This window comes from Misgurnus anguillicaudatus, chromosome 13 (genome assembly GCF_027580225.2).
Source record: "Misgurnus anguillicaudatus chromosome 13, ASM2758022v2, whole genome shotgun sequence".
Classification (NCBI taxonomy): Eukaryota; Metazoa; Chordata; class Actinopteri; order Cypriniformes; family Cobitidae; genus Misgurnus; species Misgurnus anguillicaudatus.
This window is the reverse complement of record NC_073349.2, coordinates 2,160,320-2,178,069: the sequence shown is the minus strand read 5'-3', so window position 1 is coordinate 2,178,069 and position 17,750 is coordinate 2,160,320. Positions and strand designations below refer to the sequence as shown.

General features: G+C 38.8%; 1 protein-coding gene across 1 annotated transcript in view; it reads left to right on the top strand.

Moving 5' to 3' along the window:
- Window positions 1-17,750, top strand: part of prdm5 (PR domain containing 5) — a 111,741-nt gene that overhangs the window by 13,394 nt on the left and 80,597 nt on the right. Inside the window, exons 3-6 of the mRNA XM_055188410.2 lie at window positions 5,384-5,506; window positions 10,094-10,268; window positions 14,013-14,190; window positions 14,298-14,393. Coding sequence (XP_055044385.2) covers window positions 5,384-5,506; window positions 10,094-10,268; window positions 14,013-14,190; window positions 14,298-14,393 — 572 coding nt within the window. The remainder of the gene's footprint in view (window positions 1-5,383; window positions 5,507-10,093; window positions 10,269-14,012; window positions 14,191-14,297; window positions 14,394-17,750) is intronic.

Sequence of the window (17,750 nt, the reverse complement as noted above, 5' to 3'; positions counted from 1 at the left end):
CTTTTAACTGGACAAATTGTACTGTTGCTGCAACCTGAGCAGCCTCCTAGCTGCTACAAGCACACTCTGAAAGTGGCGGTGGAGGGTAGAGCATACAGCTCCGCCCCTCCCCCTGCCTGCAGAAGAGTGTCTGATACCAGGCACTGTTGCGCTTTTCAACCACAAGGGGGAGCTGTAAGTAATTTTTACATGGAAAGTACATAGTGTTGCTTTAAGTAGTCAAACCTCTTCATTAGAAGGGGCTGTTACAGTAATTTTGTCATTTAGTTAGTTTAACCTGTCTCTGTTTCATTCACACACATCCTCCCTTATTATTTCTCACTAATAGCTTCACTGAAGCAGCACAGTCATTCTTTACTAATTCTAAAGTGACGTTTTAAAGTTAAATAACGGAGACTTGCTTTTGACTGTTATACTGGGCTTTGAATCTGAGGAAAAATTACCCACAAAATAGGATTTTAAAAACTCCTTCGGAGTTTCTGTTTTATCTACGCACTTGTCCCGTCGAACTGATGTTTAAACGCAGTATCACTCACCTGATATTGCTATAATAGTGATGAGGAATAACTGCAATAGCGTATTAGATAAATAGGTGTTGTGATGGAGCGTCAGATATGTTGCTGGGACGGAAGCACACAGATACAGCGGTAACTTAATCTCTGTAAAAGCAGATTGAGGAGACATTTTATTCTAGTCTTGAACTCAATTATTACAATCCTCTGAGTGCATGCAGCCGCAGTTTTTTAATGTCTACATTCAGGAGGCGCATCCCAGCGTCACACAGTGTTTCTGCGTGCATGTCGCGTACTTGCTGGGATGGGCGGGCTCACGCAGAGCACGTGTATGCGCGCGTGAGTCATATTAAACCATATCGATATGAACGGTATTGGCTAATTCCGCATCGCTTAGGGAACCCATATCAATATATCCCCTAAATCCAATATACTTCCCAGCCCTAGTGTGCAATTGGCATTCTGACTGCAGAAATGTCCACCAGAGCTCTTGCCCGTAAATTAAATGTTCATTTCTCTACCATAAGACATCTCCAACCGGCCTCACAACCACAGACTACGTGTAACCACACCTCCCCATCCAGCATCTTCACTTCAAAGATCATCTGAGACCAGCCACCCGGACAACTGCTGCAACAATCAGTTTGCATAACCAAAGAATTTCTGCACAATTTGTCAGAAACTGTCTCAGGGAAGCTCATCTGCATGCTCGTTGTCCCTATTGGGGTCTTGACTTGACTGCAGTTCGTTGTCGTAACAACAAATGGTGCAAATGGGGAAAATGGTGCATTTTATTGATGGTATTTTGAATGCACCGATATATCGTGACGAGATCCTCAGACAAATTGTTGTGCCATTCATCCACGATCATCACCTCATGTTGCAGCATGATAATGCACAACCACATGCACGACACAATTCCTGGAAGCTTAAAACATCCCAGTTTTTGCATTGCCAGCATACTCACCAGACATGCCCCCCATTGAGCATGTTTGGTATGCTCTGGATTGGCTTATACGACTGCGTGTTCCAATTCCTGCCAATATCTTTGCAAAGCCATTGAAGAGGAGTGAGTGGATCAACATTCTCCTATGCAAAGGAGATTGCAATGTTGCACTGGGTGAGGCAAATAAGGGTCATACCAGATACTAATTGGTTTTCGGACTGCCCGGACCCCCCAGTAAAGTAAAACTGCAAATTTTAAAGTGGTCTTTTATTGTGGCCAGCCTAAGGCACACCTGTGCAATAATCATGCCGTCTAATCAGCAACTTGATATGCCACACCTGTGAGGTGGATGGATTATCTCGGCAAAAGAGAAGTGCTAACTAACACAGATTTGTAAATAATATTTAAGAGAAATAGGGCTTTAGTGTACATAGAAAAAGTCTTAGATCAATGAGTTCAGCTCATGAAAAAAGGGGGCCAAAAAAAAGTGTTGCGTTTATAATTTTGTTCAGGGTTAAAGAGTCAGTCTGATCACTTAGAATGTGATTATGTGTACAGTTTATCAGAAATTATTGAGGTTTGGCCAAAGCTTATACAGTATTGAAAAGGTTTTGCCGTTTTAGTTCAGACAGATGCATCGCTGCACATATCTGCCCAAAAGTTAATCGAACACAACAGACTTGCACCTTATTCATGCTGGCTCTCCCATCCCTTTTCAAGATGCCATCATATATCTGCCATTAAAAAACTTAGGTTTACTTTTTTGAACTGCATTAAAGTTTTAATTACAGTGAAGATCAGGTCGGGTATAGCCACATTAGGTCTGTGATTTATCAATCTGTCTGCACTGATGATACTATTCTGCCTTTAAATTACATGGTTTTATGTATATAATTATTATGACATATCATTTTAGCTTGCAATCTTTCATTTTGCTGCATGTGTGCTAGTGTTGGGCGATATGCCCTATTTTGAGATCGTCCTATCGTCAGCCTGTGAGATCGGCGATACACGATAGCATCGGGGGGCGTGGCAGTAGTTTACTCATTTTTTTATTTGTTAATTTTTTTTACTCATTTTAACAAGTCACTTGATGGGTGGACAAAAAAGAACAAGAGCAACACGGTCATGACCGCAACCTTCTTAAAACTGATGCCATTAATGCGAGCGCTTCATTAAAACCCTAAAAAGGATTACTTAATAACTGTAAAAACATGCATCTGCGCGCACGCGCACACACACACGTGCGCGCACATAGCCTACAAACAATTCAATGCATGTGTTTAGTGCTGTTGCAGAAGACTACACGTGTCAAGCAGTGGTGCTCTCATGAGGTGCCTTTTTAAACACACTGGTCCAGCGGAACGCAATCATATTTTAAACACAATCATATTTTAAACACGATGGACCTGTTGCTACAACTCATTGAAATGCATATCATAAACAGGATTAATGCCTGATCTGACTTCGGACAGCGCAAGCTCTCTCTGCACGTAGGCTACGCGAGAGAGGCGCCAATATGCGGCGGGTCATATTTTAAACAAAAAGTAAAGTTTGCCTCAGCTCGCATGAAACGCATTAAACTGACCAAATACATAAGGATTACAGTTTAGTTTATGTTTAGACTTCGGACAGACGCGAGAGAGCGTGCACGTGAGACAGAGAGAAGCGCAGCTGCTAATGACGCGGGGCGCTGGATTTAGTGCTAGAACGAGTCCAAGACGCGCGCATTAAGTGCAGGTAGGCCTACGTGCAAAAAGGAATTCTCTCTTTACAAGCTCTCCGCGTAAAGTGAAGCCCACAAACCCTCATGCGAGGAAAACCATGCAATGTGGATGTTAATGTAAAACTATGATGATGATAATAATAATAATAATAATAATAACCATTCGCCAACTATCGTCATGACTGTCTATCGCCATAAAATCCTGCCAATGGCGATACGTCTGAAGATCGTCGATACACGATACTATCGTCTATCGGCACAACCCTAATGTGTGCTGTGATTCAGCCTATTAGAGGGAGTTTGCATTTAAGATTATTTGAAATAAGTCACTGTTAGTTGTCATTTGGGAAGGTTAAGACCAAGACAAATTTATCAAAACAATAATTTGTATCCAAAAACATTGGAAAGAAATGTATCCATCATCCATCAAGAAAGGAGCCATCATTTTAAAAGAGCATTCCTGTGGTAAGTCGGACATTTTCAGATGTTACATATTTAACTATCAGTGCATAAGTACTTACAGTGATGAATAGGTGTCTGTTTGGTCACACACCGGACAAAGGATAGCTGTCTTTTTATAATGTTCAAAATACTGCAGTCGCATGTTCTTAATGTTGTGCTGTTGTAGAAACAGTTTATTTGGGAGGCTGTGAGTACAAATAAGGTCATTGGATGAACACAACAGTTTGTGGGATGGCACTGAATCTCTAAAGCTTAGATCTAAAACAGTTATCTCATTCACACAGCACTTTGGTTCCAGAAAATTGGCAGACAAGCTTCTGTGTGAACGCAAACACTTCCCATAAATGTTCTGGGATCACTCCCAAATAGAGGACCTAGTAACATTGCCATAAGATACCCAGAAAGCGTTGTGTGTGAACAAGATGCAGAAGACCATGCCGTAGTGAGGACGGGCGTGTCATTGCAGCAATGACATTATGGTTCAGCTCTTTAAAACGAGGGATTTACATGCAGATTAAAATACATGATAAGAAATGTCTTCAAACTGGACTGAAGCAGAGATCAGGGAGCTCGTCACTATCAGCACTGAAGCTGAGATCATTCACCAGCATACTATAAAAGTGTGTCATGCGCTACTTTATAATCTTATCATAAGCAAAAATGCACATGGTTTCGGGAGAGAGAAATAACGGATAATAAGCAAACTTCAGATGCTGCAGAGAAGAAACTACCAAGTGCAGGATGTCACTTCTCATTTTGCGGGATTGCGGTATGTGTGTATATGCACGCACAGATTCGGGAAAATCAGTGGAAGTGTGAATGAACCAAAAATCAAACAGTCCCGGAAAAATCCAGGATGCATTTTCCATGTATTCTCCGAAATGTCTGTATGAATAGAGCTAATGTTTCCTAAGGGCGCACTCACATTATCCAAACCAAACCAAACCATGTCCCAGCGCGATTTTCACCCCTCCCTACTCCCCCAGGTGCAGGCACTCACACTGTACTTTTTATCAATCCGAGTCCGGGCGCGCTTTTGTCATTAAAATGCGATTGTTTTGAAAAAAGCAGGAAGTAAAGCTCTTTCTTAACACTGGAACCTACGGTAATGATAAGTCTGCGTTCGTTGGGTGCGCGATTACAGACAGCCCTCTCACATGTCATCATATTGTTTGGTTGATCTGTCACGTGTGCAGCTCGTACATTCACGTAACCCCGCTGTGCGCATCAAAAGGTTTGTACGAAGGCAGATGAAGGTGACTGGTCGCGCAACTGACGTCTTCACCTTTTGAATCGTGCTCAGGCGCGATTGCGCTCACACAACAGCCTTCCGCGCCTGAGCCCAAGTGAACCGCGCTCCGGCCCACCTCAGCAACCCGTCCGCGGCGCGATTAACCAATCCGCGCCCAGGCGTGGAACAGAGCGATCACACTAGTCAAACAAGCCAGGCTTTGGGGGTCAAACGCGCCCGAGCGCGGTTTGGTTTGGATAGTGTGAGTGCGCCCTAATCCTCTTCAAGTACCCCCTCCCAGAAAGTTTTAGATGTCCCCTTATTTTTAACACCTGATTCAACTCATCAGCCACCTTCCAGAATTGTTAGGGCGCATTCAAATTAGGAATAACTCAACCAAACTGTGTCCCAGCCCTTTTGTTCCCCCTCCCTCACACCTGGGGTTCGTGAGACCTGTACATGATAGGTTTGTACATCTATGTAATCCAGTTTGTGTGATGGTGCAGGTTCGAGGGAGTAAAGGAGACGTGCTGTATATACTGGACGCCAGTAATCCTCGTCATGCTAACTGGCTTCGCTTCGTTCACCAGGCCCCATCACAGGAGCAGAAGAATTTGGCTGCCATACAGGTATGAGAATTAACAGACATAATAGTGGAAGAGATTACTGTAAAATTGCATATAAATGATTAAAGTCTATTTTTGTTTTAAACTTTGTAGCAGATGGTGACTTAGCTTTTAATGGGTCTCATCTAATCAATTTGTGAAATAGTCTGCTGATTGAAACTAATAATGTAAAGCAGCTTTTGCCACAGCATTCATTTGTTATGTTTCTCCGGTGATCTTAATTCACAGGATTATCATAGTCATGACCACATGCCTGTGTAACAAAACCATTTAGGGGTTAAATTTTATGAAAAAAAACTGCATGATAATAAACACCTTTATCGTGATTTTATATTACTCATACACGTAAACAAGTTGTTTGTTATGTCTGGTCTGTGGTGTGGATGTGTGTTTGCATTGGCAAAGATCTAAACACCAAAGAGTGTAGAGATAAGAGAAGAGTAATGAGCCTTAGATGAAACACACACACACACACACACACACACACACACACACACACACACACTTCTATATGTGGGTTATATACTGTACAAACCAGTGGCGAGGCTATATAACGGCCAGGGTGGCACTGGCTCACTCAGATTGACGGCTGTCCCACTCGGTCAAAAGAGACACAAAATAAAAGAAATCACGAAAAAATGATAATCTCTTTAATAATAATCACTAAAATAGAAATAAATAACTATTTATATAGAAAATGTATAATTTGCATGTGTTTCTAAACCTTCAAGCCATTTTAAACAATTTAAGCGCAAGCTGTTAAAGTGAGCTGTTTTCTGTGCGCACAGACACACATACTCAAATTTATACAAATGCGCGTTTCAAAAAGCATGCAAACACAGAATCTCTGCGCTTGACAGGACACATACACCCCAAATTATCTTGAAATACCACAGTCTTGGCAAGTATTATCATGAACAGTTATGTCTTAAAGAGAACGCAAACAGTACATGGATCCATGCTTATTCGGTTTAAAGTGGCAGTATTTTCTTACGGAATCTGCTTATTTTTGTGTCATTGTGATAATGAAACAACAGAAGACAAAAGGGAAATCACTTCTGCAGCTTTAAAAAGATGAATTATATTTAATTTATACAATGAAGAAGACAGTGTTATTATTTATTTGATTATATTTCTCTTCCTAAATACTACTGTTAGACTTTATTTGTAACTTTGTTCTTTTTTATTTCCATATGCTGATGATTTCTTGATTAATTCTTATTTTATTTTCCTTATATCCATTTTGTGCTAATCTGAAAATTATCTGATCCATGACTCAAAAAACTTAATGTAATCCATTAAATCACTATATTGTAAAATTATGTAATTTAAGAGTAGACATTGAGGTTAACCCTATTTAACCAAGGTCCAATCAGTTTAACATTTCTGACCTCGCTCCTGGTACAAACTGTATATTATATCTGCTAACCCAAAGCCTAAACCTGACCCTCATAGAAACCTTTTGGCATTTTTATTTTATAATTACAATTTAGCATGTTTGTTGAATATGATAAATTGAACGTTTTCCCAAAGTCATCATCCATCATAATGTTTCACTGTAGAAATTGTCTGATCTGATGACAATATAGACTTCGCCCAACCCTAGCGCCCTATGAAAACCATTTTATTTTTCCCTAAATTTTAGGGAATTAGTTCTACTCAAACTCTGGATTCTGGTTTCAATGCAAATTACATTTCAGTAATCAAAAAGCATATCATATCAACTATAAACATTAAAGAAATACAATTAAACATCAATTTATTGAAAGTGTTTTCAAAACCTTATTACATAAAGGTTGATGTATTTTGGCTGTCCAGTAACAGCAATGCACTACAACCATGGTACTGACAATCAACAAAATGTTAAGTTTTTTTTCTTTTAATCATAAGACTATACTCATTTTACTTTTCAGGCATCTTAGCCAACTTTTCGTCTCATAGTTTGCAATGCAAGAAATGGACGTACCTTTCTTTGCGCCCAACATTACACAAAAGGAACATGTTTTCACACATTTCTGTCATTTTATTTACCAATGAATGAAGCCAATCAAATTTGACTGTAATGCAGCAGCTGGCAACACTGAAAGCATTTGTGACCCTGCCTGTGAAAACATAGCTAAAGTCATTTTTTTTTGTGATTTACTGTTTTCGAAATGAAATCATCCTACATAATGTAAAGAACATTTTGTAAAAATATAACCTTAAAATCTCTAATATTGACTGAGTAAGATCATCTCAAAGATTGAAATCAATGTGAAATCAATGACTAAAATCAAACTTTGATGATCTCTAACTAGATGACCTGTATTTCACAGATAAGGTCCCATTTACTTAAAAACTCCAAAATTGGTATTTTCATGTGCTTTATATGTAGTATACATCATCTGATGGTTACACATTTAGAAATGTATTCACCCCACCTCCAATTTCACCCTTTCCAGTGTATGTGTGTGGAAACTTTAATATAATTTATAGTCCCTGTCACACATACAGTCTTTTCCATAAATTTAAACGGATTTTTTTCAGTATTAGAGGTCGAGTGTGAATGGGACCCTTTGTCAAAATGATGGTAAATCATCTCAGGCAATTTTACGATTTTGGAAGTCGTAAGATTACCTGAAATGTTCCGTATATGTGTTAACAAAGCTGTAAAAATAACATACGAGGGTGTTAACATTTAAATTGAAGGTAACAGAGTTTGTACAGCACATGGTATTTATCTCTAGCTGTAAAACTTTGTCCTGTGAAAGGATGAGTTATTTGAATTCAATATGGAAAAGTCAGTGAGTTTTTCTGTGTGTCATGTGAACGAGATGTTGATGAGATCTGATGGTCATTATAGCAAAATCAGGAGAACAGGGCCTGTGTTATATCACACGTGACACATCTCTTGTGGTCTCCCTGTGGATAAATCTGTGACTGTGTTTTTAACATAATGTAAAGCAACTGTGCTTGTTTCGGCATGACCTTTAAGGAAATGTAGGTCTGATAATGCCATTATACAGGGGTCCAAGTGTTTGACCTTTGACCTTAATCAGGAAGCTGGGCTGATCTTATGTTTCTCTCGTGTGAATGTTTGATTGCACCTCCCAAAGGTTTTTCTGTTCTGTTGTCTGTTCAGTGTCAGACGACACCTCGAGTCTTTGCTTTTCCACATCTAACTCAATTTAGTCCCTCTGTGATAAAATTTTTAAATTGTGTGTTTTTGTTTTGGTTTATCAAATTTAAACTTAATTTGTTACACCTTTCAATGTTCAATGGTTATATAGCTGCAATACTGCTTTATTAATATCATTCTAGTTCTATAGGCCTAAAGTTCACATTTTGGTTAATAGATGGATTTATGGAAAATTAAAACTTTGAGCAGGCGCTGGAACTATCTTTGTACTTAGTTCCATCTTATTTCTTTCTGCCATTGAAGTGAAGTGCCTAACATTGTGGATTGGTCCCAAATTATACATTATTCAGGTGCACAGACACACTACGTGGAACTATAAGCAGTCATTTATTAGCTGGTTCCCAATTCAAGGGCTGCGACCTTCTAAGGATGCATCCTTAAAAGGTGAGCACTTGGTCTTTCAAGGTGGCAGCCTCAGAAGTTCGTGAAGAGAACTGAAATGAGACGGTCTAACTTTCGGAGGACCAATAATTTGCGTCACCTGCTGCACGCGCCCACCGCGCCTGTCAGCAGGACACAGCGGAGACGTTTCTGCCTTAAAATAAATATGGAATCAGAAAAATATTCATTTATTTTAGAAAATATGACACGTTGATGTAGATTAAACTATTCAACAGTATATCAAATGAATCAACCTTAGAAATATACGCAACATAAACATAATAATATTAACACAAAATGAACTTATAATTAAAATTTAAATTAAAATGAATACTAAAACAGTGACAAGAAAAATGTTTTCTGATAAATACACACTTTAATTTAATAAAGGTTTTAATTGTTTGGGATCGCCTCAGCTGTTAAGGATCCATTCGTTCTATCCTTAACAGCGCGGAGAAATAAGGACGCATTTTGAGGCTTCATCCTCTGAATTGGGACGGCCTTACTAGCCTCAAGTTGCGCTGGTGTGATGAAATCGTTCTTAAAATACGCCCTTAGAAGGTTGCAGAGTCATGGCGAGTATTAGTTTTGTGGTGAGAGATCATTCAGAGGAGACTGGAAGGGACAGTAAATGAAGGGTAGACGGTGAAGTGGGACATGACAGGAGCCAGAATTGAACTCACATGTCCTGCTAGAGAGCCATTACTTGGTGTGTCTTACCACCAGGTCACAGGTCACAACATCATGCAGAATAAAGAAGAAGTATTAAAACAGTTTAGCACCTGAGATAGAAAATCTCTAAGGCACTCGAGTGAACGTTTTAAAAAGCCTTTAATTCACTGGGCTACATATAAAATATTGAAAGTGTAGATCTACACGTTTCCGCTTACAACGTCGTCTTCAGGATACACATTCATTTAGCATCTGTTTAAACCTCACACAGAAAAAAAGAACTATTTGCTTAATCAGACTGATAATTCTAATCTAATTTTGGCACAATCTCTTGCATTCTTGCATGCATCTACTCCTAGGATGGAGAGAATATCTTTTATCTTGCTGTGGATGACATTGAGACGGATACAGAGCTTCTTATTGGTTACCTCGATAGTGACATGGAGGAGGAAGAAGAGGACAACGAGGAAGATGAGGATATCAAAGATGAAGACGAGAACAGTAAAGATAGCAAGCACCTCAACACAGAAACAGGTGTGTGTGTGTGTGTGTGTGTGTGTGTGTGTGTGTGTGTGTGTGCGCGTGTGTGTAATGTGCTCTCCTGAATGTTTTTTATTAATTTGACTGCACTGTAACAAATGCAGCATTTTTGTCAAAGCATAGATATATATTTTATGTTACTTTAACTTAACAAATCAAGTTTAACAATTTTAACAGTTTTTTATAAGTTAATATCAACTTTTCACATGTCGAATTTATTGAATTTATAAATCTGCTTAATTTTTGTTCTATACACTGCTTAAAGTCAGTCACTTATACTAAACATGTACAGTAAAATGTTAAGTATTGTTAATACATATCAAAAAGTATAGTGTTCACAGAGTATAGGGGTTTATGCTGATCATTTAATCAAACAAACAAATGCCTTTATTTAAACCAATAAGCATACTCATATGTAATGCACCCGTTGGCCTTGTGCATCCGGACCTTTTACTAGCTACGTTTACATGCAACCAAATAATCAGTTTGTAATCGTATTATGGTCATTCGCTGTACATTCTGCAGTAGGGATGCTCACATTGACCGTTTAACCGTTAACCGAAGGTAAGAATGTATGACCGATTAACATTATCAGTTAAAATAAAAAAAATATTTGTTAATACATGGTGCGTGTCGTCATGAGCCGACAGACATTTCGCCACTTTTCTATCTTTAATTTGTGAATGTCCTGTAAATGACACAAATGATTGTTGCCCTGACGGTCTGATCATTTGTATGCGTGTTTGGAAGCTGAACGGAGACGCGCGCGTGTCCCGGACCACATGTGAGCGAAGCTCCCCTAAATATTCCGCTCTACTGTTCAAGCGCTCCACTCAGTCGCTCACCGCCCAAGCAAGCGCTCCGTTAACTTTCCGCTCACGCTAGCAAATAAACCAATTCCCATTCAGATCCCGCTCCGACATAAAAAAAAATTTCTGTACTGACGTTCTTGGATAATTGCATTTAATTAAAGTATTAGCTGATATATCGCAGTTATGTACAGTTGTGTGTTGGCTATTAGACCTAGTTTAACTGATACGGTGCTCCGGATATAATTCAAATTAACAAATTGTTTCCACGACATCCACGTTTTACTAATTCACAATTTTAAGTAATAATAAATGTAATAAGTAATTACGAAATATTATAATAATTCGTTCCCCAACGAACTATACTATTATATAAATATATTATTTGAAAAAACTAAAATAAATTGAAGAACAATTTCAAGTGCAAAGTGCAAATTTACAGTGCATCAGTAAATACAGAACACAGCTGTGTCTTAAAGAAATTAAAATTAGACAGTATTTATGAACCTGTAAATGTACAAAACGAATGCAATACAGAAGGCCATGAGTATTTATTTTATGGCATTTTCAATAGTATATTAGTAGCTAAATTAACGTGTATCTAATATAGTATGAAAACGAATAAATCATTATTTTGGCTAAATTCATCTGGATAGATCATTTTAGTCAGACTGATTTGTCAACATTTCAGAAGCTTAAATGCTATCTAAAACAACTTACATTTTATCCCGAGTGTTACTTGGTCGAAAATATGTAGAAATATAGCCTACGCGAGAGCAAATTACAGAACAAAAATGTTTAGCTCACGTGGACCGAACGAAAAGCCGTTAATTAAGCGGACTCTGTAAAATAGAGGACGTGCTGAATCAGTCGAGTCGGCAGATTATCATCAATGTTTATAATGTTCATCGCATGCTGTTGATGAAAAAAATTAATATCTATATGTCCATGGAAGAGTCAAGTGTTCAGTCAGTTAATACTAAAGGCACCGGCGTTTTTGGCTGAAGCTTCCTCATCCACGGAGCGGAGAACTATACAGGTTTTTATTTTAAGTGGTTTTAATGCTGGTAAGCAATCAGTTATGGCGCTTTGTATTTGTGTTGATCAGTTAGATTAAAGTAATTTTCATCTTTAAAACTGCATCTAGATGCAGACGACGCTACATTTATACTGACATCTTAGTTTCATTAATATATAAGGCTGGCGACTTCATTAAAACAATATTTGAACTCCATAACTTATTGCTATAGATTCTCGAACTATCAAATCACCAAAGGGCATACTGGGATGAGCGAGCGGTGCTGCGTATTGAGCGACCGGAGCGGAAACTTCGGAAATGCGCTCTGATGGAAATATTACCACTCCGCTCACATGCTCTGTTCCATAAACATCTCTCTTTTTGCACAAACAGAGAAAGACGACGCAAAAACAAAACTTTCTGAAAAGCATCCTGCTTTAGAAATGACCACTGTGGTAGATGAAACGGAGACAATCTGCCCTTTTTGGATATTAATCCTCTGGACTGATCGCGTGCTTTTTAATAAGGTAAATATTTTGCGTGAATATCTGATAATGTATGAATCCTGGTTCTGTTGTTGATCTGTCGCTGCTGTTTGCACGTTCAAATTAAATCTTTTGTTTTTACTAGTTCACAGACAACCGTTAACTGTATTTTTACTGAATGACAATTTCATATTAAAATCTTATCAGTTAACGGTTAATGTTCGGTTTAGAAGCTACGGTTGTCGGTCGGGAAAATTAACTGATATGAGCATCCCTATTCTGCAGCGTTCATTTGTACTTTCATAACATTAGGCCGCATAAATCACTAAAATAGCATTGTGCCTTTTGAATTTTTTTTTGTGCATATATCTGAAGCTTCTAAAGGGTTTGTTATAGTCGTGGGTAGGTCCTACGGCGTAGCAGCAACGGCGTAGGTTTCCGTGTCAGTTTTTATTTATTCTTTTGCGTCATCGTCCGCGTCGATGTGCAAACACACGCGCGACTGCTGGTAGGCAGTATCCACGCGTGTAACCACAGTAGCAGCACAAACGTGAAAGAAGAAGAAGCTTAGCAAGTTAACCCACAAACTAAGAAAAAACAGCAACTTGTTGTGTATAATTTGAGAAGACCAGCAATGATGGAAGTAAATAAACAGCGACTTTTGTTGCAGTTTGAGTTAAATCACTCCTCAATTTGGCTCATCTTTGTTTTCACCGTCACAAACGGAAATACCTATGACGCAGTTTTTTTACCTGACGGGAGGGGTTCTGGTGGACCAATCACAGCGCTTGCGGTCCGCGTAGATCTGACGCGCTGTTAAATTTTTTGTGAGGTGCGCGTCAGGCTATGCAGAGCTACGCACAGGCTACGGAGTAGAACCTACGCGCGACTATAAATCGCCCTTAAAGAACAATTTCTCCAACTCAACTTTGTTCATTTATACAGAGATAAAGCGTGAACTCGACAAGACATACTGTGTGCTGGGTGGCGTTGCCAAGTCCTCTAGTTTTTTTCGAGTTCAGTTTGGGGTACTTTTAAACTGTCCTCGGGGTTGTTTTTTTCTGCAGGTTAAAGATGAAAGGATTTCGTTCATTAGTTTTGGGTATTTGACCTGTGAATAGTCATAGGGATGCTTTAGGGCTAGTTCTAAATGTACATTGGGCTGGTTTAATTATGCGAAGCTGGCAACCCTGGCTGTGCGATTGCGTAGACGTTTGGTTCGGATTATATAGAATACATGTAAAGAAATATTTTAATCAGATTGCATTGTTTAGGGTACAATTCCTAAATTCAGTCGGATTGACAAAATATTGTGCATGTAAACATAGCCACTGTGATGCAAGGTCTTGTGCCAGTCTGCCTGACAGACCTTAAAAAAATATATATCGGTCAGGCGCTTGTTCATTAAGAAACTCTGTGATTGTAGATCTGGTGATAAAGAAAGAAGATTACCCATGTCTGTTGTGCGAGAGCAGCTTCCCAAGTGAAGATGTGTTAGCTGAACATCTGCAAAGTCTTCATCAGAGAGGAAGTGCAGAGGACAAAGAGTTTAAATGTCGCTCTTGTGGTAAAGAGTTTCCTGTCAAACAGGCCCTACAGCGCCAGTAAGCACCGCACAAAAACACACATGCACACGCACTTCTCTTATATACACTCCATCTGTGTTTCATGTGCAGTAATGCTGATGTACTGTTTGTTTGTTTGTTTGTAGTGTTCTTCACTGTACCGAGAGCTCGGGGACAACAGGAGACCCTTCAGCGGTTCATCAGTGTGCCTTGTGTCAGAGCACTTTCTGTTCTGAGTCCAGGTACATCAAACAACTTGGCATTCTACCTTTATACATCCAGATATACATATAAAGTGTCTTATGCTAAGCTTTATCACTGTGCAAATTGTGTTGTTTGGTTTGACGTGTAGAAGAAAACAAGTTACCTGCAGTCCTCATGTAATGTGTTAGTGGTGTTTGCATCACTATTATTTTTGCAAATACTTATTGTTCTGGATTTGAACAAAAGCCTTTACTTTAAAGGAACAGTATGTAGGATTGTGGCTAAAACTGGTACTGCAATCACACAACTGGTGGCCAATACACAACATGACAACATAAACATCAGTTGAGGGCTGCAACTCCACTTTTTAAATAACAATATTCTGGCCGGACCACTGTTGTCAGTAATATAAGTATTTGAAATGAAAATGATTTCTTAATGGCTAGTGACATATCAGGGCCATTTTATGATTAATTGATATAGATTTCTTACATACTGTTCCTTTAAGTATTAAACTTTAAAGTGCCCATATTATGACTGCTTTTCCACAAGTTAAATAGGTGTATGAGTTCCATAAAACATGTTTCAAAGGTTGTTTGCTCGAAATAGCTTGTGGGAAAAGATTGTTACCCATCTCTAGCAGCCTCTGTTTCAGGGCATTTCAGATTGTGCCGTTTTGAGGTGGTCATTACATATTACATACTACTAACGTCATGTGCGCGTGCATAGTGATATCGTGAGCAGTACAGACCATACTGTGTTATTTTTATATATTATTATTGACGGTTTAGAAGAAGAAACTCATGACACATAATGATTCCAGAGTAAATTGTGATGTAGCAGTCTCAACAATACACTCGTTTTCCCTGGACAATGCTAACATATTCCCGTTATAAAATTTTTTCAAACGCATTATTTTCGCAAATGACAGAAATTTAGACCCGGCGGGGGGATGTATACTGCTTGTGGGCCGCGTGCTAATTGCTAGAAGCTAGCGGGAGGTCCGGACCGTATCTTGGGAAAGTGATAGAGACTCGGGGGTACGTTAGCCTCGTCAGAAAAGCCGGGTCGGTAAGGCCCGGTCTCGGTTAGTTTGGCAAAACACTTTTAGTTTGGCAAAGCACTATTACTTAGTTCATGTAGAATTGTAAAATAAAGCCGTTAAATATTTTTTTTAACTTTAGAAACCACGTTGCAAACTATCTAGCCTGCAAAAAATATCTATATAGCCTACTGTCTAAACAATATTATTCCCATTACTATACATTTAAAAGGTATAATTTACGGGATTAGCATCAATGTATAGTCTCTGTTTTGAGATACAGATGCTCTAGCATCATAAATGTAGTTTGTGACTGAAGATGACAACATACAAAATATAACGTGACTTCTTACCTTTTGTTTTGATATATCGATCGCGAATCGAATCAAGTCTGTGAATAATCCATGAAAGTCCAAAAAAATCCAATGACCATTTTTGTCCACAAATGCGTATAATCTGTGAAATATAGATCCATAGTCTGTTGTTTACATCAGATTTCGCATGAATGTCTTATCGCCTACAATCTGAGGACTATTTGCATCATAACACGCTGTATATAAGATTACTCCGGGTTCCAATAACCACGCGTTAAAACTTTGTTTTTAAAAGTAGGCGGAAGTATAATCCATAATATCCAAATAGTGCTGTTATATCCGTGAGACATGATAACAGCACAGAGGGTATCAGCGAAGTGACTGACTGCTCTGTGCTCTCTAGCTACCTGGTGGGTGGAGACCTGCGAGTGGGGTGGTGGGCGGGAAAATTCAAACGGAATGTGACGAAACGGCTAGTTTCCCCAAAACCCAGAAAAAGTGAGTTTTTCATAATATGGGAACTTTAAGTAACTTGCCAAAGATCATTTATTTGCTGTTGTGTAACTCACAGCTATTACCAAGTGGTCAGACTTACACACAACAGGTGGAAAAATCCAATCAACCCTGTCTAGGAACAAAAAAAAAGTAAACATCCACCTAACGATTAATCTGTACATCTCAGAAAGCATCTTTCAGTGCTCTTGCAACCAACCAATAACACCCTAGCATTTGCATGGCAAAATTTGTGTTTGCATTAATGTATTTCTGCCTTAAAGGGATAGTTCACAAAAAAATTAAAATTATGTCATCATTTTCTCACTGTTTTTACAAACCTGTATATGTTTCTTTGTTCCGATAAACACGAAAGAAGATATTTTGAGAAAAGTTTGTAACTAGGAGTGGACGCTAAACCGGTAGGTATGATAAATCGGTAGAAATTTGTCAACTGGTAAAGATTTTGGACAATCGTCTCTATCGAGGTTGTGTCACTTTGCTGTGCACATGGTCACGGAAACTTAAAGGGCACCTATTATGGCCTTTTTACGAGATGTAATATAAGTCTCAGGTGTGCCCATAATAAGTTTGTGAATTTTCAACTCTAAATACCACACAGATCATTTATTATAGCATGTCCAAAATGACCCTATCTGGGTGGGAGCAAAAATGCGCTGTTTTAATGTCTATACCAGGGGTCTTCAACGTTTTTTGGGTCGGGGACCCCTTAGATGAGAGAGGCATGGAGCAGGGACCCCCTGATACTAAATGTGTAAAACTGATATTTAAGTAATCAGTGTGGTACGAGAGGCTGCTTTTTCGTATTAGGCACAACTCAAAGTGGGGTAAAGTACAACTATTGACCAGTCAGAATCAAGGACTGGAACTGTTTTATAAATAGAAACAAACCATATTGTCACACAGCCATATTAAGACAGTACAATTACACTATTATGCTGTTGTTGTACATGCATAATTTTTTTGTTAAAGTAGATTTAGTTTTAATAATATTATTTTAAGGTTTTTGCAGTGTAATAGATTTTCATTTTACTGTGAATTAGACAAGGGCTTTCAGTTTATAAAGATGACTGATCATGGTGAATGGCACAAAGACTCTCTATTCTGGTGGGGATAGAGGTTGTGCTACTTTATAATTCAGAGGTTTGTTGCCTTTCTCGTGTATTGTCATTGTCACGAGTTTGAGTAACGCAGGTTTATTTTCTGTATAGCTTCATATCAGACTCAGGAGAACAACCTGCAACGAGTCCGCGCGCATCTCTTCGGAGCAACTTTTTGAGAGGCGGATTTCAACCTGACTATGAATCTTGCACAAAGCACCATTACGGCGCGCGTTTCATTCACTTTTAAATGCGAGCTATAGTTTTATTGCAGCTTATAATGCAGACGCGGTGTGATGTAATTTGCCTGTTGAATTAGCGCTTTTTAAATCTGAACCGCGTGAAACAGCTGTCCAAGTTCAGAAATATAGATGAGACAACATGTCGCGCTGATTCTAAAATAACATTCTGATAGAAAGACACACA